Below are 21,641 nucleotides of genomic sequence, written 5' to 3' on the forward strand. Positions count from 1 at the left end.
AGTCATTTCCTGGTTCTGTAAATTTGTTAAACAAGCCTAGATATCTCCATACACGATCTGTTAACGTCACAGCAAGTGTGAGAGAGTGGGGAGGGAATGTTTTATACATTTAAATTGTGTTTTTTGTTTTTCTTTTTTCTTATAAAAAGATGCAGCATATGTTAATACCTATACAATTCCCTTCCAGGACAACAAACCGTTGGTCAGTAGTGATTCAGGACATTAAGGACACAACAGAGACGCAAGCAAAACCAAAAAAATTACGAGTCACTTGTCAGTTGTCTGCCAGGTCGAGCATCTGCGCAGGGTTCTCTGTACACAGCTAATATACACACATGCTTCCTGGCACATCCACTCTCTGTTCCTCAGCTTTCCAACACTAGAGCTGCCTTTTTTTTCCCCCTGTCTTGATAAGGAGGAGGAAATGAAGGAGTTGCACCCTCAAAAGGGTATGTACAGCTGAGAACTGGGCCCGTCAGGGCTGAGAAAGGGAGCTGGGAACGAACCGTTCATTCACACGTGCGTGGTCTCCTGGCAGGTGTGCTGGCGCCAGAGCAGAGGCGTATTGCTGAGCCGCGCAAGGTATAGTGTTCAGTTCCAGCCTGATGGCACTCGAGACATGTTTGTTCCAGTGAAATGCTACATTCAGACAGGATTCCCCTTTCCCTGGCCGAAAGCCCTTTTCTGGATATGTTTTTTGAAGGCAAATCTTGGAAGAGCTGAGGTTCTGCACCCTCGCTGTATTGCCTAGGAGAGGGACGCAGAGAACTTCCAGTCCTCTTGGGTCTCTTGCTCCCTTCTTGGAAGATTACGGTCGATGGTACCTAAAAGCCAAGTGAAAAATGCAAGTGTCATCCTTGGAACTCAGGTTAAATGGTTACAGAGGCACTACAGATGGCCAAAAAGAGCAAACAGACTTATCTCCGAACTCTCAGCCCTCAGTGAAGCTGTGAACATCAAACGATTTCACCTCTGCCTCAGAAAGCTCTTGTGCTCTGCAAACACTCAGCTGAGCCACACAGAGCAACTGTTAGGAGAAAGAAACCCCAGGGGCCGTGATCCACAGGTTACTTCCTAGATAATATCTGAGCTAACTACCCAGGTGTTTTGTGTCCATGGTTCCTGCTGCACATGTTTCTGGCCCCACAAAAGCACCCTCCAGCTGCAAGGTCACACTGGTTTCAGATACACGTCAGACCAGACACTGGTCACCTTGAGTTTCCAGGATCAAAGCCCCAGTTTAAGAAAGAACTACTCAATTCATGGGTGCTGCTTCTCCAGTCACCCAAGAACACCAGTGTGGAAAGGGACATTAAATCTCCCACTGCTGCACAGGTCATTTTCTAAGATTTTAGTGTTTTGCCTCAGCACTACCCTGGCAGCACAGCTCTCCTAACAAGACCGGAACGCCAAGCTGGCAATGTCTTCTCACTGACCTCGTGAACTGCTTGCTCTCCTCATGGACTTCCATTTCACAGCTCTTAAACTCATTCAGCTCTTTCCGGATGGCAGCCTACAAAAAAGAGGGAGATATTTTTTAATCTCCTGCTAAGGCATACACACGTAACCCTGTCCCATCTCAAGCGAGCTTAGACACGGCCAGAAGGTGCTGTACCTCCAACACTGCTGCTCGGGGCTGAGCTGTTCTGCCTTTCAGTTCAGAGCAGTTTTGACACTCAGCAAGGCCGAGTTCCACAGCTCCTCTGGTCAAGGAAGGAGCTCAGACTGCAGCAGCCACCCCAGCTTTCGCACTAGGCTGAGTTTAATCAGCCCCACCCCATGCTGAGGGCTGCGCAGTCCCCACAAGCGTCCGGGGAAGAGAAGAACAGATCGCTTCCCTGCCAGCTGCTTGCCCAGGCCTGCCTCAGCCTGCAAGGAACGCGCTCCTCTGACCAACACCCTGTTCCTCACATTCTCTTCTACCACTCCAAAGCCAAGGCAGAGGCCACGCTGGTGGCAGACTGTGCGCCTGTGCTCCACATCACCATGGAGGGGACAGCAAGCAGGGCTGGGGACAGCACACATGGGTGAAGGGATGCTGGTGGTGCTTTGTGGGGTGGTGGAAGGAAAGATGAAGAGGTGAAGCAAAAGGAACAGAGCACATCTCAGCTTGCACTCTTGCATGAGACACCCCGATCTAGTTCCCTCCCCACGCCTGGGGACAGGGCACTCCCTGTTACCTTGTCAGCTGGGGTTAGCTTTGTCCATGGCTTATCTGCTCGCCGGTCGTAGTCTTGAGCATCTGTTACTTCCACATACTCGTTAAACCTCAGGATCTTCCTGGCCTGCAGCTCTGCCACTGTAGGCCTTTGGCTAAGCTGAACACCAGCAAGAAGAAAGAAAGTTAGTTTGTGCCTTGGCCACAAAGAGGTTCAGGACTAAGCATCCCGAGCAAAACTAAAACCAGTTCCCTCACCGTGCCTGAACCACAGATACTATTGGGTCCTGCTCGCACCCTGCAGGGGAACAGGCAAACCATTTCACCAGCAGTATAATCGTGTTTGGAGCACGAGGCCAGGCTAGGGCAGAGCCAAAGCCATGTTGCCAAGGAGAAGGAAGACAGAGCTTTGGGAACAGGGTGAGCCCTGTGTGACACCCCTAAACCAAGCAAGCCCGTTCCCCACTTCAGCAAAGGCAACACTCGCATTTCATACCCACAGACTCTTGGGAAGTTTTTTCCAGCCATGAGTAAAAACCACGACTAACACGAACATCACAGCTAACAGCAGCTGTTGCTCTATCAGCTGCTCCCACACTGCGGTTTCTTTAGAGGTGGGTTTTGGGGAGCCTGGTGTGAAAGTCGTGGCCACTGAAGCACTGTGTTAACAGAGCCAGGCCAGCACCAGCAAACCTTTCAAGTGCCAGCTGCCAAATTTAGTTCTCATCTCACTTGTTACGCTTGATGCCAGCTCAGATCTATCACTGACAAATGCGGCTGCAGTGCCAACGGCTCGCTGTTGGTGACAGTCCCCGTTCCAAAGTCACTGCAGTCAGAGGGCACCGGGGACACTTACACAATAGCCCCGTGACTTCACCCCCAGCAAGGTACCCATCATGCGCTCATAGCCACACCATCCCCGACAGCTCGGCCAGATGGCGATCACAGCACGGCGGCCAGCAGTACCTTTCTGGTGAGCCTGCGTTTGATCTCTCGCTTCTCAGCTTGACGGTCAGCTTCATTTTTCGCTGCCAAGGGGAAAAAAAAATAATTTGTGAGCATCACAAGCTTTGAAAAGTGCTTTGTGGATTTGAACAAAGAAGAGTATTGAGCTACATCAGATTATCTACGTATCTGAAAGCTCATGGTGGCACGTTTGCACTTATTACAGGCAGAGAGCGCGGTCCAACTCCGTACCCTTACCCACCGAGCACCCCCTGACAGTGCCAATGACACAGGAGGAATGAGTCACTCTCTCCAGCCCAGTGCACGTTAAAGATTAATGGCCACACTGTCAAAATACATCCAAGCCACTTTGCAGATGGCTCCTCCCTCCCCAAAGCTATTATACTCACAGTTTAAAGAGAGTAACAGCACAGATAAATATTTTAAATGGAAACTTCCTGAACTGACATCTCCCTTTCCTCAAGATGTTTATTTAAAACTTTTGCAGAGCAAGGTATGGCCAAGAGAAACTCCACTGACTGAGCAATGAACCGCTGCTTTTTGGGTCGTGCAATAAAGTGCTGTAATGTCCGGACCACAACGAAAAGTCCAGCTCAAACAAAACCACCTTTACCAGTCCTTGCTGTATAACATCGGGGTCTTAACCAATTCACGTTTTTCTCCCTGAGGTGACAGGCAGGGGACAGGTAGCCATTCTATAATATTTGAACTGTATGGCTTGGTACCACTGTTAAGGTCTGATTCTATCCAGAGCCAGTTTCTGATGGTAGCAAAGTACCAGGAAAAAATAGTGGAACTGCTTTACTACAGCAATATAACCAAGGCACAGTCCTCCATCCCTACATTTCAAGCAGATTCCAGGTACACCTGAACTAAGATGTTCAAGGCAAACTTATTGTACTACTTAGGATCACTAGAGAAGCATTACTCACGTTGAAGTATGTTCCTCTGCTCCAGTTCTTCTGCTGTCGGTCTCTGACTCAGTCGCCTAAAGGAAAGTGTGACAAGCGTGTAATGTTTTATCTGGTCATTCATCAGCAGGGGATGAAAACCACAACTGTTTAGCTTCAGTGCACTGGAAAGCCTCCTCGACACCCCTCATTCCCAGTGGAGATCACCGCTGCCCTGTTCTGCGCTCTCCTCCTCTCACATAGCCGCTCACCCCCAGGCACGCATTTGGAAGGCGCTATGGCCTCCCAAAAGCTCAGAGGAAACTTTGGAGGGAACTTGAGCAGAGAGCAGAGCCTGGACTATCATCAGCCCCAGCTTAATCCACTGCCTGATGCACCAGCACTCAGCCTGCATCCACATCTTCATCCACCATCCGTACTGTACAGCAGCAATGTACTTTCCCTTCCCAGTCCATTTAACCTCTGGAAACTGGAGCCTGTCGGGGAATATTGCTCAACTCCAGGAGGAACTTCCAACTTTTATAACCAAGGTGGAAAAGCAACACTTCACCTCCCAGCCCTGACCCAGCAGCAGTGCCCACCCACCCATCATATTCCAGCGCAGGCTGCTTGGACAAGGCAACAGCTTTGTCACGTCCCACCCCTCCCACGCTGCGCCAACGGCTCACGCCTAACACCCTCCTCCGTTCCTCGTACCTGATCAACGTCGTCCCAATCTGGTGCCGAATTTCATTCCACTCCTCCTTGCTCTTCAAAAAAAACTCCTGCGGCGTGGTTGCGTTCCCCAGCTTTATAGCTAGCGTGTCTTTCCTCTTCACTTTGTTAGCCAGCGTGCCTGCGGGGAGGAAGAGCAACGAGATGTGACTGAAGACTGCAGTGCCCGAGCACAGCGATACGAGCCGCCTGCCCTGGCAGTGGTGCTCTCCTCTGAGGCTCGCTTTCCAAGCTCTGCACAACAGCTCCAGAGCTAATCGCTACAGCAGCAGCCAGCATTTCTGCCTGATGCCCGCGCGGTCACCTAACGCCATCCCACCTGAAGGGGTGGGACAGCACAAGCTGCTGCAGCAGCCATCTGCAGCTGGAGGGGGTGCATCTCAGCAGGTGAGCATTAGGGGTTTGGCTGTAGAGCCTTTGAAAAAGCGAGGAAGAGGACATGTGGTACGTCATGAAATCAAGAACCAGCTGCTTTGAAGCACTGTGGGAACTGGCTCTTTGATCCAGGTCTCAACACAGCCCGGCACGAGTTCAGCAGAGAAAAAAAGCCAGGTGCAATGTCAAAGCCTTACTGTTATGGCTTTCATCTTCTTCCTCATCCTCGTCATCTTTGTACAGGATGGGCCCCTCCGAGTCAGAGTCGCTCATCCCTTCATCTCCTTCCTGCTCCTCTGGCAGGACTTGGGGTACCAGTTTTGGGATGACTGTGACAGATGGCACATCTCCAATATACACACGAGGGCCTGAATTCTGCTGCTCTTCCTGGTCATCTTCCTCCTCTTCCTCATCGTCTGGACTAACGAGAAGCATGTTATTACATCTCTTAACACATGCCACAGGGGCTGGGCAAAACCCCTGAGCTCAACACCATGTTAGCTCTCCTCAGCCCATGGAAGGCAGGTCTGTGGGGAGCCCAGGAACCAGAGACGCAAGAGCAGCCCCACAATCCCGCACCAACCCATCTCTACAAAGCTCAGGGTGCTCTGGCAGAGGAAACACCAGAGGCAAGTTCTTCGCAGAACCAAACAGCCATCTCACCTCTCTACTCTGGGTTCAACTCTGTTATAATACAAGACAGTCTTTTTCCCACCTCTGTTTTACAAAATGAAAAGCTAAGGCAGGCCACAAATGGATGAAATCCAGGACCTTGTTTTGTCTTAGTGCAATTAAAGACAAGCCTGGATTCCTGGCACCAGCCTGTGTTTGTCGTCTGGAACCCATTTTCCTTGTGAGCAATAAAATCCCAGAACCGGGGTTAATACCATGGGGAAGATGCAATGACCCCCTAAGAGGCTGAAACACAGATTCAGCCAACAGGCAAAAAGGTTTCTAGGCTGTTGCAAAAAAACAGCAAAGGAACCAGCCCTGCCCACAGCCCTCCTCGCCACCACAGCCCCGCGGCCAGAAGTGGGGAGTGTGCCACCAACACGTCAGAGCCCAGCGTGACCCACGCCACGTGCACAGCAGGTACTCACACTTTGAGCATCTCGATGGTGACGGGCAGGGACCTCGCCCTGCCCATGGTGCTGTTGTCTTCTCCAAAGCCATCGTTCTCGAAGAGCAGCGAGTGAGCCCTGTGCGAGCCCTCAGCAGACGGGGTGACGGGCAGAGGACTGGCCAGAGCCTGCTGGATACGGATGTGCAATGGGATTTGGGGCAGGCGAGGCAGCACGTGAGGTTCAAACCCCTGCTCTGCCGTCCTCTTGGACACTTCCAAGGACCTGAAGTCTTCAGTAGGAGGAGGAGGAGTCTCTTTGGGCAGGTCCAGGGAGCGTGGAGGGTCCAAGACAGGGGTGGAGGCAGGCAAGGGCATGCGTGGAGGTTCAGGGGGTATGTGCGTTGGCAGCGGCGGTGAAGGCGAGGGTGGTGGGTAAGCAGAGGTCATGTGTATCGATATCGGAGCGGGGCGGTTAGCTGTCACTGTCCTGTCGTTTGGGGCCTTGGAAGCGATAGCTGACTCTGACGTGTTGCTAGGCAGGAGGCCTCGCTTCGGTGGGAGAGGAGGGGAAGGCTTGGACAAGCCTGTACCACTGTTCATTGCTTGAGAAAGTTCAGCTGAAAATAAAAAACACAAAAGCCGCTATATTAAACAGAGTATTTTCCAGATATCCTTCACTGGGGTGGAATAAGCATGGCAGAGCCCTGGACCAAGCAATCTCTTCTGCTTTTCTGCTACAACATGGTGCCAGAAATAACCAGGTTGCGAGGCTCTAGTTTGTCCTTCCTGCAGCAAAGGTAAGACTTGGGAGAGCAGCCAGAAAGAAGCAGGCTGGGAGAGGTCTGTGCATCCTGCTGCTTTGGAGAGAGAGAAACGGCACCAGCCCTCAAGTGTCAGCAGATGGAGCTCACCCGGATCAGCACACTGCCTCAGCCAAGGAATGCAGGTATGTAGGGCGCTTTATAGCTATTATTTACAGCATCAGCTTGCAAAGGAATCCAAGACATCCAGGACACTCCAGCGTCCAGTTGTGGCAATGGCTCCCTTGCACATTAAAAAAACTTTTTTGGGAAATCTCACTCAAAGGCAACAGTCAGAACTGCAAGCAGCACTGTGCTCTCCCCTTTTCCACTCACCTGCCAGACCCAGCCCAAGAGCACCTCGCTGCCAGCAGCTCCTGCCTGTCCGAGGATGAGGTTCTGCTCTACTCCCTCTGCACTCTGTTCCTGAAGCCCCATATAAGCTTCTCCACAACTACAAAATAACTATCAAAACTTCCAAAAATACCAAAGGACCTTGAGTCTACACAGGGTTTCTCTGCTGTGTGATGGAAGAGAGAGGGAGAAACGGACAAAGCCTGAAGCAGGCAATCCTCAACACCCCTCGGTTCCTAGGGAAGAAGTTGCAGCAGTGAAGACCGTTCTTGCTTTAGGAGTTTGTAGCCTTTAACATTTACGGATCAACAGCTTCTTGGGCTTGGAAAGGTTTCGCCCACCTGCTTGAAGAGGATCAGCTTTACTGCCCATTTCAGCTGGAGCAGTGATGGTCACACCGCGGTGGCCCCAGCACTGAGCTGGGAGGAATCCGCAGGACCAGACACCGCAAGAGGGTGCTGCAAGCAGGGAGTGTTCCCCGAGATAAGGCTGCATAGCTGCAGAGAGGTGGGTGCATTTTTGGGATGTTTCGCATTTTCAGACTTTCCCCTTGTAGATTAAGGGCCAGATTGTGCAAAACACTGAGTGCCCTCAGCTCCCATCAACTTCAGCTCGGAGGGATTCCAGTGTCTCCCCAGCAGTGCTCGAAGCCTGGCAGGACCAGGTGGGAGTCACCTTTGGGTAATGACAGACAGGTTTTGAAAGGGACCGAGTAAGTGGCAGAAGGAAGAAAAGACAGAAGGGCTGGGTGCTGCACTCAGAACATCCTCCTGAGCCAGCCCGTCTCCCTTCGGTGTGATAAACCCAGTGCACCAACTGGTACAGCCTCTTGTGACACGCCACTGTGGCCAGATCCAGTGCTGTGGCACAGGCTGCAGGAACTGGGGCTCCCGAAACCCGTCAGCGGCACCAAGCACCAGGGCTGACGCCAAGCTGCCAGCCAGCGAGACAGCACTGTTTGCCCTGCTTGGTTTTTCAAGCTGATGCTGATTAAATTCCCTCTCTCCAAAAGCATTTCCTGAGCCTTATTTCCATCAGTCACACCAGAACTGCTCAGAGAATGAACACATGGGAACATCTTCACAAGGGAACAAAGGGGCGATCTGCACAATTAACAGCCCTCCCCTGCCTTAGGTTATGACAGCAGCAGGAGAACACAGAGCATGCATCAAAGACCTGTGGAGAGCTCACGAATCCAATTCCACTGCTGTTCTTCATCCACAGCAACAAAACAGGCTCACACAGCAACGACTGTGCACATCCCACAGTTACAGCTCCATTGTGCCAGCCGCAGGGCCCCGCAGAGCTGCAAAGCCTCTCTCCACATCTGCATTCTCAACCAGGAGACAAAAGAGGGGCTGGCTGCTCTCCTCCCCTCCCCTCCACACCCCTGCGGCTGCAGGTGCGCCGAGCCCAGCCCTGTATTGTCAGGGAGAGGGGCAAGGCTGGGTCTGAATGTCTGTTTGATAGACTGCGGTCTTCAGCCACATTTTTTTCCTCCACGAGTACCTCCTGCAATTAGCGCTGGGGCATTTCAAATACCATCTGTGATGTGTGCAAGCAGCTTAAAAGAAAACAAGAAAGTATTTCATGGAGTGCTCAGGCACAGTCAGGCTAATCAAGCTGGGCTGGCACACAGGAGTGGTTAATACCATATCAAGGTCACTTGCAAAACCTGCTGGAGCAAGAAGAAGCCCCAAGCAGAACAGAGATGGAGTTTGTACCGAGAGCAGTGGCCCAGGCTCCTTCAGATGGTAACTTGCACACCATCTCAGCTTCTACCACTGCCTCCCAAAGCACACCTGGGTAATGCCTCCGGTTTCTGTGATAACAGCGCAGACCTGGCTGACTGGTCTTCCCAGGAAACTCCCTCCTGATCTGAACTAGCCTCTGCTAATGCTATCCAAAGATTAGCAGGTGGTCTGTGAAATATCACCAGGCCATCACTGGATGGAAGCTGTCTCATTTACTCCAGCAATGCTGCATCTTTAAGGCCTCTCAAATTCCTAAAGAGAGCAGAGACTCATTCAGCTTGAAGAAACTCTCCCCAGATCTTCTGCTTAGAAAAGTTACAGAGATAAAGATATTGAATTTAGGTGGGAAGATTGGGCTCAAATTACAGCTGAGCTGGTCTGCTCATGGGACAAAACCTAAGGACAAGACTAACATGGCAATACCCTAGCCACAGACCTTAGAGAAGATGCTTGAATATGACCAAGGAGTTCTGAATGATCCCTGCCAGCTCCCAGCCTCTCCGCACTAAGCGGAAACCACATGGCCCAGCAGTGACTGCTGTAACAGACACTGTTTGGCGTGATGTGGATTTTTTGGGCTTTTTTTTCTTTTCTTTTTTTCAATTGCAAAGACCATCTGAAAGCATCAGTTCTCAGTGACTATAGTCTCACCAAGCAAAATTCTCATACACTGTCTTACAGTTGACAGAGGAATGCCTTCCCCTCTCCTTGCACCGCTCCCACTCCTGCCAAAAGCAGGCAGGGATTCCCTCCTGCAGGCAGCTGTTGGAAACACACATCTAACACATCGGACGGCTGACGGCAGAAGACTCCAGTTATTACCTTGTTCTCAGCACATGTGTTGCCTGGCTAAACCCGGGTAGATCTGCTGAGTCCAAACTGGACTGTATTCAGGAACGACGGTCAGACATTCATGATACAACACCTGCGACATCGTACTAAAAATCTTCCGTTACAAAGGGAGCAAGGGCTCCAGAACATCCCAGGGTACAAAAACTAGCTTATGGAGGAGGCACTTACCTATTACTGAGTTGCTATTTCTGTTGACGGGTTTGGGAGGAGGGACGGGAGGCTGTTTGGCAGGAGCTGTGCTGGTTGTACTCGTGGGAGCAGTAGTGTTGGCACTGGAAAGAGCAGGGGGCAGTGTCCTGGGGGCTGGGGAAGGGGCAGCTGTGGAATTCACTGTCTTTGCTGCAACAGGGGCAGTGGTGGAGGATGCAGTTTTTGCAGTGCTGCTGGCAGGCGTTGGGTCCTTCGCCTGCGCTTCGTTTGCTTCTTGGGAAGTGGAAGGAGGTCTTTTTGGAGGAAGCAGAGGCTGTCTGGACTCCTGAGGTGGTTCCAGTTCGGGCCCAGGTTGGCTGCTGGATGAGCCTGCAAAGTGAGACAACTCGGTTCAAGAGACCGGAGGACCCAGAGGGGAGTGGGAAGAACCAGATGAGAATTCAAAACAGGTCCTGGGGAGAATCTGAAGCAACCAATTCTGAACACATCTGGTTTCTTACCCTGCCTTTTCTTTGGTTCCTCAGCTGGAACAGGCTTCCGAAGGCTAGATGGCTTTGTGGCCTCTTCTTCCTGGCTGGCCAGGTTACAAACCCCGGGACCACCGATTGGGACTGTGTGGCCATTCTTCAGTGCAGGTGGGTTCAGCTTGTCTGGTTCTTCACCATCTACAAGGGGACGGGAGGGGACAGAAGCAAACGGAAAACACTCAGAAAGCAGGAGAGAGAGGAGACAGGGCTGAACTGCCATCGATCCGCACCAGCTTCTCTCTGGCTTCTGAAACAGCCGGGCTTCAGCCCACCTTCTGCAGAGGAGAGCACAGCAACACAACCAGCTGAAGCTGAGAGCCCTTGATTTCATTGTCAACAAGAAAAACAGCACAGCACTGTATCCCATCAAGTGTTTTCCTTCTTCAGCAGCCTCTTAATCTACTGCCTTGTTTAGAAGGAATGTTACTGCATTTAAGACTAGTATGCCCAGTGCTGTGCCACAGTCCAAGGAAGCCACAAGCACAGTTTAAAACCTCCCGCAACTTCTGTACCTACCCACCACTACAGCGCATTCACAAATTCTCTGCTGCAATACAAATTCCAGCACTAGCCAAGTGAACTACTGGGCATGCAATAACAGATTTTGATTAAGTCTTAAAATTAGTTGAAGCACCTCTATGTTCTTTCTGTTTCTGCCCTGAATTTGTCACAAAAATCACTGCTTTACCCAAAACATCCCACTGCAAGGCCTATTTCCTCACTTTTTAACCTTTGTAATGATACATCTCCACAATCTGATGTAGTTCATCTCCACTATTTCTGTTTTTACAGATAGAGGTTCCCAAATGTTAGAAGCAAGACCTCTTTTGGAAAAATACCCATCCTCCTTTCAGCCCTGCTTTTGAGAGCACCTAAAGCCCTGGTCACAATGAGGAAATACTCAACCATTCTCTGCTCCTGTAACTGCCCTGACAGGACAAACTCTTGTTAATATTATTCCCAAAATCAGACTTAGCATCCACTCTAATGGGGCACTGCCCATTTTGACTGCTTTCCAACTCAAGAATTAACTTCAATAGATACATCACCAATTTGATTAAAAATCCATGGCATTTTCAGTCTACTATTTCTCAAGCAGCTGTGGTGTACAGCGTCATGACCCCCCCAGGTGTCAGACCCCAGTGTGCTCTGCTGCTCTGATTTTTGATTATTTATTCCACTGCCCTCTTCACCTCTCCCTGCCCCCTGAAGCTCTTACCTCCCCTTCCCTAACCTGGTGTTATTCAGAAGCCAAAAGCAAAGATGCCAAGAAGCCAATAGCTCTCCAGGCTTTTTTTCTGCAAAAAATACCCTTGGTTCCTGAGCAGAGATGGAAGACCGTGCTGCCTCTCTTGCTTAGCTGCCCTTCCCTGAAATGCAGGACGTACAGACAGCAACAAGAGGGAGTTTCTTCCGCAGCCAGGGCTGAAACTCAAGAGATGAGCCGGAGCTTTTTATAGCAGCACTGCCTCTGGCTAGCTGAAGCCTGCAGCAAGGGAGATGGGAACAGTATGATCCAGCTCTCCTTACCCTCAAACCTCGCATGCCCTTCCCTGGCAGGGAGCTGCAGAATGCTCCTGATGGCTTTCTCGCACCACCTCGCTCCTGACTTCAGTTCCAGTGACCTCCTTCGAGGTCAGGACAGTCCAACGCTATCTTCTTTCCTTACTGGGAGCCCAGCACAACCTGCTGACCACCAGCCCGGAGAGCAGCAGTGCCTCTGCTCCCTGCTGCATTGGGTTTGAAACCCTCCACTACGCCTCTTCCTTACCTCCTCGCTCACTCGTCTCGAAGGCTTTCCAGCATTTTTTCCACTCAAGAACTTGCCTAAGAAAATTAACTGACCTTGTACAAGCAGGTTTTAAAATTGCAGGCAAATACAATAACCTACCACCACCATCCTATGACCGCCCCAGTGTCTTAAACTCATAGCAGGGATGAAGATAATGAGTTTTCTAATCTGACCCTCCTGACAACGCCGACTGCTCCCTCACACCGTGGGTTTGCGCTTTGGCCAGATTATTGCCATCTTCTGTTCCTTAAACCGGATCAGCTGACTCAAAGCAGAAAATAATTCCGGCTCTTAGCCATGCTCCTGTTACACCCTCACGGTTTGGAAGATCTCTCCTCTGTCATCTCTAGTTGGAAGTTTGTTACCCAAAGCCTTTGATCTCTCTTCCACAGTTTCATCCTGTCACCTCATCCACTTTTGCACCCCAGTGAACTCTTCCTCCAGCCCAGCGCTTCCACCCTGGGGTGGCTCTAGATGGCTTTCATTACAGTGCAGCTGCAAACAACCACGTTGGGACTTTTCCTCTCAGTTTTGTTTCCACTAGTTTGGTCTAAACACCACTTTTTCACCTTTTTTGCATTTTTTTCATCTTAGAAGAGCCCTGAAATTTGCATGAGGTTAAGGCTGCCCCCGCAGCACGCCTTTTGAGGGACAACCATCCATTGCTCTAAGCCAAAGACCACGCGCTACCCCCCAGCCCGCTGGGCTGCTCTCCCACCACGTCCCCCCCCTTCCTGGTACCCACACCACCCAACATGCAGCCAGGTGATGAGATGGGGAACTGATCTGCCTGAAAAGTTATTTTAGCAGGATGGCCCCAACTCAGAGACACCAGGGATGACAGAAAAGGGGGTAAGACTCATTTGACAGCAGGACAAGCTTCAATAAGCTTAGCCGTGACTAACGATGACACCATGAAACATGTCATCTACAATGCTTTGAGGAAATGCATCTGCCCAGGCAGCTTAAAAGTAATAAATTGTTTTATTTTTTACTTTTTCCAAGCCCAAGGCCTTCAAACCTGAGCTCCAAGGTCAGCAGCTCTCCCGCAGCAGTGAGAGTGCAGTTAGAGTGTGATCGGAACAAGTTGGAGATGGTGAGCAGAAGTGTGATGGAGAAGCTTAACAGGACAAGACAGCTGCAGTGGGACATGTACAAGAGCGACAGGATAGGAAGTGACACAGAGAACAGCCCTTCCCTCCCCGCTGGCAGCAGACAGGAAGATGTCCAAGACAGGCATTGCGCTTTCTTAGCAACATCTTCCCAACCGAACAGGCTGCCTTCCCGGCCAGGTGCAAAAGCCAGACGAGAGAGCGGATCGAAAAGGGCAAGACAGACAGGAACCACGTTAGCAAAGAGCCCTTAAATTTGTCTCCCAAAAAAAGCATGGCTGCAAGGGTGAGGTTTTGCCAGAGGAAGATCAGCTACACAGAACACAGACAGGAGGAGAAGTTCATTTGCAGACTCACCCTGCTCAGGGTCTTCCAACAGAACCCCTCTTTTTACCAGCTCCTCTCTTGGCTTTCGCATAGAAATCTTTCGTTCTAAAACTGATATTAAATTGAAAAAAAGCACTCAGAAAACACGGTAAGCTAAAAGTTCAAGAAGATACTACTTTTTTTTTTAAAGGGATCCTCTGGAAGAAATAAAAGGGCTTCAAATTTCACTGTTTTTGCATGGATTAAGAGGAGGGAGGAGGGACTGCACGTTCAGGCCTGCACCTCACACTAGACAGGCGATCGCGGAGCAAACCCTCCCTCCCCACGGCTGCTTGGGAAGGTTCCTTGCAAGAAAGGAATTTGTTTGTCTGAAACTACTGCTCCATGGCAAGGTGTTTCTGGAGAGACTGCAGGTGTCAGCCCACCACCAAAGTCACATTCGGGTTCTTACACACATCAGCGCTCAGGCTTGTGCCAGCAAGCCCCTCTCACTGGCCAGATGGCTAACGGCAGGTTTCCCAAGCGGAGGAAGGGACTCCCACCCAGCCCCAATTTTACTCTACCTTCTGAAGTCTCTTTACCTTCTGAAGTCTCTTTAAATTTGTCGCTGCTTTTCTTTTTCCTCCACTTCCAAGGTTTGAAGATCTTGCCAAAGCTCGAGAACTTGCTTTTCCTCTTCGTCGGAGGTGTGGTGTCCCCCGATTCCAAAACGTCTACCCCCATGCTGGCATCAGCTGGGGGGTGATCCGCCTCTTCGGCTGCACAGGAAAGAACAAACACGTCACCTTTGTGCTGGGGAAAACAGCTGCCACCTCCCACCAGCCTGCCCCTCGCACACCGGGAAACGGTGGCACACGTTCATGCAAAGAAGGTAGCAAGACTCCATGCCTTCAGGTAACCCGTCAGCGTTCCACATTAGCTCAGGGAGACAAGAGTGGGGTTTCCAGAGTTAACGGTGCGAAGGGGGAACAGAGAAGAGGCATTTCTAATGGAACAAGGATTAGTTTCAATTTGCAGCGTCACAGTATCACCCAAGGAACACAAATCACTCTGCTGCAGTTTCTCATCTCCAGTTGGAAGCGACTGGTGCTAGACACAAGTAATTACACGAACACAAATACCTTCCAGACTGCAGAGCTGACTTTCACGACCGTCTACGCACTCTGAAATTACCAGACCCATTACAACAGCTGCATGTGCTAGAACTTCGCCTCCCTGATTTTTCCCTCTATAAATAAGGCCAGCGACGCCAGCCAAGAGCAACAACTCCACAGGAAAGCAACACAATACCGGCCTGCGCTCCACCTACTGTACTCCATGTCTCTGGAGAACAACACAAGAAGGACACGGAGGCGGGAAGGGACACATGCAAAAAAACCCCAACTTGCTACAAGAAAAAAAAAAAACATCTCATAAAGAAACAACTTGCAGAGCAGAACCAGAGCACAGAACACTGTGCTGGTGACTGTCAATTCTGGCTTGCCTGGTGTTGCTGTTTTCCGAGTATCCGATGAAACATAAGGGAACACTTACAATCAGCAATGCCTGCAAAAAAATAAAAATCAGAGCGCTAACAACCTAAGTGAAGCCAGCTGGTTGCCTGCTTCATGGTCTTAAATTTACAGAGCGAGAATCCCTCGGCTTCAGCACTGCAAAAGCCAGGAGCACCCCGGCTGGGTCGCAAAGCTCTGCGCAAACACGCAGCGGGGAGAACAGAGCCTCGAGACTTCCCGCAGCTCTACGGTGCCGTCCTGCTCACCGCCGCGCACCGCGGGCTGAGGCACAGTGTTACAAACTGCACTTGTATGTCTTCTTTTTGAGCCTTTAAGTCAAATGTTCTGGAGCTTGCAAGCCGCCTGGGATCACAAAAGACTTTTTAGTCAACTTCAGACAAGCCTGTATGACGTGCCTGCAGAAAAGACAATACCCCGTAGGCCACGCAGAAGGTTCAGCCAAGAATCCCATCTCCGGAGGCTACGGGATTGGGAAAGGAATTTTAGGGGAAAGCCATTCTGCACACATGACAAAGAGCTAATAACGTATCCACGATATCCTACAAATATCCACGGAGGACACAGACCCAGATGTGAAAAAGCAGATTCTTGTCAACACAGGGAAGAGCAGATTCAGGACAAGGGGAAAAAAACAGAGAGGAAAAAATGAGGTGGAGCTCTACCTGCAACCCTGTAGTGCTGGGCTGGGGACAGGCTGTCACCACCAGTTTTCAGTCTGAGCACAAGTTAAATGGAAGATCGCTAAATAACAGGGAAGAGAAGAGCGAGAGAGCACCCGAGCTAGCAGCACGAGGGAAACCAGAGTACTTCAGGAGGAGGATTGGGATCACACGCAAGAAGCGCAGTCTTTAACCAAATGGTGGAGGAAGAAGAAAACCAGCCCAGGACTCCAGGGAAAAAAAAAAAAAAAAAAAAAAAGGCTTTTCAAAACTAATTGTGGCCATTTCAGACTTTACCTAAAATTACCTCCAGCTCTGTACAGGTTTCTCTCCTCTCACTCATGGGACTCCAGATTTTACACAACAGTGGTTCATGGGGTTTTTCTGTTTGGTTGTGGTTTGGTTTTGTTTTTTAAATCAGTCCCCGAAGAGAAAGCTCACTCAGAACCACTGAAACGCTGATCCCAGCCAACATTTATTTGAAAAAGCTAGATCAATTCAGCATCTGAGCTGCTTCTTAAAAAAAATCTGGCTTCATAACAGGAAAGAAATTGGCTGGAAAATAACATACAAGGTGTCAGCACCGATCCACGATTTTCTGCAGCTCTATTCTGTGATTTTCTGCTGGGATGGAGGGAGGGTAGGTGGAAGTAGAGACACAAAAAAACGGCGTTTCAAGCTCCCAGAAACCCAAGAGGAATTGTCTGGATGTTTAGAGGCACTTTCTTCAGTGACTAGAACATTAGACCCGGAGCTGTACATGTAATTTTAAAAAGCAGCATTCACTTTGTTCAACTGAGCGTTCCCAAAGTTTACCGGGCAGGCAAGACCGCTTGCCGGGCACAAGCTGTGGACTGAATTTGGATCCCAAGTGCCACGCAGAGGCACTTCCCTCACCTCTCCAAGGAGCAGTAAGAGCGCTGAAGGCAGTCGTACCAAGCTCACCTCATATAGATCCCTTCTCGGAATTGCTCTCAGGAATGTAACTTATGTGCTGTCTGCCACCCAAGGCGTCGGAGTGCTGCCTAAGCAAAATGAGTTATTAAAAGAAAACTCAACCACATCAGGTCCAGGGATTAATGAGCAGAGACCTCAGCAAGCTGTGATGTCTCCATTTCCAATTAGAGGGAGAGCGACAAGCATCGTGACCACAGCCACCTCCGAGCAGCTCCAGAGGAACAGAGGACAGGAAAGGATGGGTGGAAACTGCAGGAGACACACAATATCCCCAAAACAGGAGCAGCTAAAAACGGGGAGGGTGGGGGAGAGCCCACATGTGAGTTTGACTCCAGGTGGAAGAACCTCTTCCAGCAGCTCCTGCAGTCCAGGTCTGGCTGTCGAATCAAATACCATCTCAGGGTGGAGTTTCACACCAGGTGCCTGGCTGCCATTAATTGCAATCACGCAGGTTAATACAAAAGCTGGTTTCACAATGACAGGCAGCATCGATATCGGATAACTCTGCTCTTGCTCCTCTGCCATGCTGCTCCATCAGCCGCGCTTCCAACTGCTCCTAGGCTTGTGCTGCGCATCAGCTCTGACCCAACACGAAAACACTTGGTCTTGCTGTTTTATTATCTGTTCTGTGTCTAAAAACAGCCACACAAGAGGGGAGAAAGGCACACCATGCACCCCTTCATAGCGTAAAACCAGTCGAAAACATTTTGGCCACCTCTTTTGCTCTGCATAGAATAAAACTTGATACACATTACTGAACTGTGAACCTCCCAAGAACACTGCAGCCCACCGGCTGATACTGATCCCAGGAAAGCAATTTCCCTCCCCTGCACAAACTGGGATTCATTCCGTCCAGTTCCGCAGCACAGGCTGCTCATGGAGAGCTGGTCGTGCCCCAGCCCCTTCCACTCTTCCTTTCACCACACACAATTACCAGGTGGACATAGACACTTAAAACAGCCTGTTGTGATGCAATTATGAATTGCATTTACTGCTAATTAGCAGGTGGCTCAGCAGCTGTAGGTGTGCTTTACTGATGGGTATTTTAAATAAGCTCATTGTTCAGTGATTGCTCACATTAGATAGTGCTCACACACCCTGCAGATGGACCTTTCCTCCATTCACAGCCCATTTCCAGCTCACATTTCCAGCTCATGATTTCCATTTCTTGCCCAAGCTGCCTTCACTGTGAAGAGAGCCTCAGCCAGGTGGATTCTCTGCTCTGCAAGGTACAGGGGGGTTGCTAAGCTGCTTTGCAATGCAAGGCAGAACCCCCTCCTTATCCCAGTCACGTAGTGGGAAACGGCTAAGGAACCATAGCACAGCACTTGGGGAAAGAAATGGGGGGGGGAGAAAAAGAGGGACCAGACTTTAAGGGAAGAGTGAGAGGCATCAGGAAGCTGATGTCCTCCCCTGAGCAGCTCCTGCTCAGCACCAAAGGTGTTTACCTGCATGGCAGGTCCGTGTCCAAGAGACCAGCCTCACCTCCCTGTGGTCCAGGCTGGAAAACCCATTGAACAGTTATGGAAAAGGTGAAATGAGGTCATTCAGGTGAACCCAGGGGAGTCCTCATGAGAAGGTCAAGAGCTTTCCAATAAGCAGGTCCCTCACGTGTCCCCGTGCCAAAGCATGACCCTGTCTAACCTTTCTGCAAGAACTACATGAAGCACCACCTTCGGAAAAGTGACCCTGAAGTTGGGTAGAGCCCACCCCGATGGCAGCACACCATGCCTACTGCACTGGTGAGACTCCAGAATACAGCATCCCCTGCAACCTCAGCACATTGTCCAGGCACGCGTGGGTGCTTCTCCTCGGGAAGATGTCCTGGAGCACTTAACCTGGGGGACAGACCCCCAGGACCCAGCTGGTTTCAGGGGGAGCTGTGCCCTGGCTGCCATCTCCAGCCTGCTGCCGGTGCAGAGCTTCTCTCTCCAACATTTAACACCTTCTGATCCTGTTCCACCAAAACAAGCAGGTGAATTGGAGCTGTTTAAACAGCAGATTTGTGTTAACCCAAAATGTTTAGACTGAAATAGTCTAGGGAAACGTCACAAAATTGGCACAGCCCGGAGACACAAGGCGGCAGGAAGCTCCGGCAGTGCCAAGCAGCTCGGGATACGATTCTCCACCAGTACACCCGGCCAGCTGGTCTTTCAAACCCTCCCGCTGCAGACTGCTACACTCAAGGCTTGCTGTTAAAATCCAGGCAGAAAAAAAGCTCTTCTCCCACTGCACCTTGTGTTAGGTACAAACTGTCATGGAAGAACATGGGTGGTGTTGAGCTGCTCCTGCAATGTTTCTGGGTTGGGTTTTTTTCCCCTTTTCCTTTTTTATTTTTTTTCCCCCAGAGAAGAAAAACCATTTCAGTGGAAGAAGCTGGAGGCTTGCAGTTGGTCTCCAAGCTCGCCACGCAGTCAGCAAGTGGCTGCGGTGCTGCGTGTGTCACCTGCTCCCAAAGCTTTTGTCAGGCGCGGGGCAGCCGTTGCTGCTGAAGATGGGAAAGCTTTCCCTGCTGCTCACCACGGGTCAAACCAGCGGAGCCAGGACCCGCAGGGTCAATTAAAACCACCCCACGTGTCCACACCACTGCCACGCACAGGGACGCTCACAACAGCAGGCAGCTATCTAGCTGCCCTTTAGGAAATCTCAACGTACAGACGTAAGGGTTTAACGGTCACAGCGTGGTCGAAGGGAGGAAAAGCTGCTACATGAGCAAATAGAGTTAAACCCCAGCTCCAGAGATCAAGCCCCAGAGTACCCTCCTGTAGAGAAGTGAACCACCAGCCTAGAAAAAGGCACAGGAGAGACTTCAGGTACCAACACGAATAACCAAAAACCCTTTCCTTCACTAAGGACCATCTCTCCTAGGGGGAGATAACTGCAACGGTACAGGAGACAGCAGCACCTCTGATGCACATCATAAAAAAAAAAATGAAACCCAAGCTGCATCTCATGTAGGTCATTGCAGAATTAGTCCTGGGGAATTTTTAAACCACTTCAGCTCAGGCCACACACCATCAAAAGCCAGCATGGCTGTGGAGAAGTTTATTTTGTTTTTACATAAGCTGAAAAAAAAAAAAAAATCACTTCAAGATCCAAATTACAGACCCTAACAAAGCAAGACCGAAGGCTGTGAAGAAATCAAAGAACTGCATCCCAGATGCTGACAATTCCTATTATAATGCTATATGCCTGCGAGGGGAACTACTGATTTCCAGCCTTCATGAAGAAAATGGCACAATCCTTTAGGACGAAGGGTCAGTGAGCCCCAGGACAGGGCTGCAGACTGAAGCTGTTAGGAAAAGCCTGAGAACATGCTGCTTTTCTCCCGAAATATCTCTGCAGACATCCAAGAGTTGGTGGAGCTGACTCTAGCTCCAAAAGAAGATGCTCCTCACCGCTGCCTGCACGGCACCAGGCTCTTTACCCCAGTCCTTTTCAGAGAGGTTAAGATCTGTTAAATTCTATCTTTATTAAAAGACATCCTCACAAAGGAAACAAGAAAATTTTTTGCTTTGTAACAGGACTTGCACAGTGTGTAAATCATGAGCTTGAGCCAGATTCCTTCCATCTGCAAAGCACAGTCCACCCAGAACCTGGTCCGTCTCTTATCGTAGCAGCTACTACGGGATTTCCACAAATCCCAGGGGTTTCTGTTCACAAGGAGCTCACCAGGCGTTGGTCTGACAGTCATAGCCTGGAGGCTCACAGGCAGACAGAACTGCTGCAGCAAAAAAGTGTCAAAGCTGAGCTGAGAGCTAAGAAAGCGCTCCAAGAAATCAGGCACCACGCAGCAACTCTGACCGCTTTTGCTCCATCTCCTGCATTCTCCTGCATTACACATGCACCCAAAATTCTGCTTTCACAAGGCCAAAAGGTGTATCAGGAGCTTTTGCTGAGAAGGTGGCTGCTCCCTACCAGCCCAACCCTGCGGTACCTTGGGAAGCGGGTCCGGCAGCACAGCCTGGACCTCGGGCTGCACGGGACCGGCTGCGGCGCAGCACCGAGCCTGCGCAGGATCCTCGCTGCAGGACAGCAACAAACCCTCCTGTTGCCAAAACAGTGTTGATGCACAGGCTGGAGAATAAATAATTCAGCTCCCTCCTCTTCAGCTTTGCTGTGATGGGCAGAGCAGGTCAGAATCCAAAAAGCTTTCAAGCAAACAGCTACAACCCAAAAAAGCAAACAAAGGCTCTTTTGAGGGAAATGCTGTTAAAGGTTAAAGTATCAAAAAGCACTTTAGGTAAAATGTTTCTAGCTTCCTATAACAGCTTTCAAAACTTCACGGGCATTTCCTGAATGGTCCAGGGAAGACGTGAATCCTGACCTTAAAGCAATAAAAGGCTGTGGTCACAAAACCGCCTCAAACAGTCCCAGCCCTCAGCTTCCCCATCTTTTGTACGTTTCTCATCACCATAATCTTCACAAGACTTTTCAACAGCATCCTGCCAAAGTTAATGTGAGAACCATCTCCTCAAATTCAAAAAAAAAAGCAACTATGCAAGCTGTGCCGTGAAAAAAAGACTTCATGCAGCAACTGACCGTTTGTGGAAACACCCCATCGGCTGGCTTCCAGACTCCAGGAAAGGACAATGTCACTACACCAGGCGAGCCCACTCCCCTGGAAACTGCCATCATCGCTGGTGCACGATGAGG

General features: G+C 50.3%; 1 protein-coding gene across 1 annotated transcript in view; it reads right to left on the reverse strand.

The window, feature by feature from the left end:
• Positions 1-207: 207 nt before the first annotated feature.
• PHACTR4 (phosphatase and actin regulator 4) overlaps positions 208-21,641 on the reverse strand; it is a 22,524-nt gene continuing 1,090 nt past the window's right edge. Inside the window, exons 2-13 of the mRNA XM_010082046.1 lie at positions 14,437-14,613; positions 13,886-13,966; positions 10,598-10,762; positions 10,116-10,466; positions 6,225-6,804; positions 5,322-5,545; positions 4,732-4,870; positions 4,057-4,112; positions 3,125-3,186; positions 2,181-2,318; positions 1,437-1,513; positions 208-824 (exon numbers count right to left, since the gene is read on the reverse strand). Of these exons, the coding sequence (XP_010080348.1) occupies positions 809-824; positions 1,437-1,513; positions 2,181-2,318; positions 3,125-3,186; positions 4,057-4,112; positions 4,732-4,870; positions 5,322-5,545; positions 6,225-6,804; positions 10,116-10,466; positions 10,598-10,762; positions 13,886-13,966; positions 14,437-14,613 (2,066 nt within the window). The 3' untranslated portion in view covers positions 208-808. The remainder of the gene's footprint in view (positions 825-1,436; positions 1,514-2,180; positions 2,319-3,124; positions 3,187-4,056; positions 4,113-4,731; positions 4,871-5,321; positions 5,546-6,224; positions 6,805-10,115; positions 10,467-10,597; positions 10,763-13,885; positions 13,967-14,436; positions 14,614-21,641) is intronic.

This window comes from Pterocles gutturalis, unplaced genomic scaffold (assembly GCF_000699245.1).
Source record: "Pterocles gutturalis isolate BGI_N339 unplaced genomic scaffold, ASM69924v1 scaffold11354, whole genome shotgun sequence".
NCBI lineage: Eukaryota > Metazoa > Chordata > Aves > Pterocliformes > Pteroclidae > Pterocles > Pterocles gutturalis.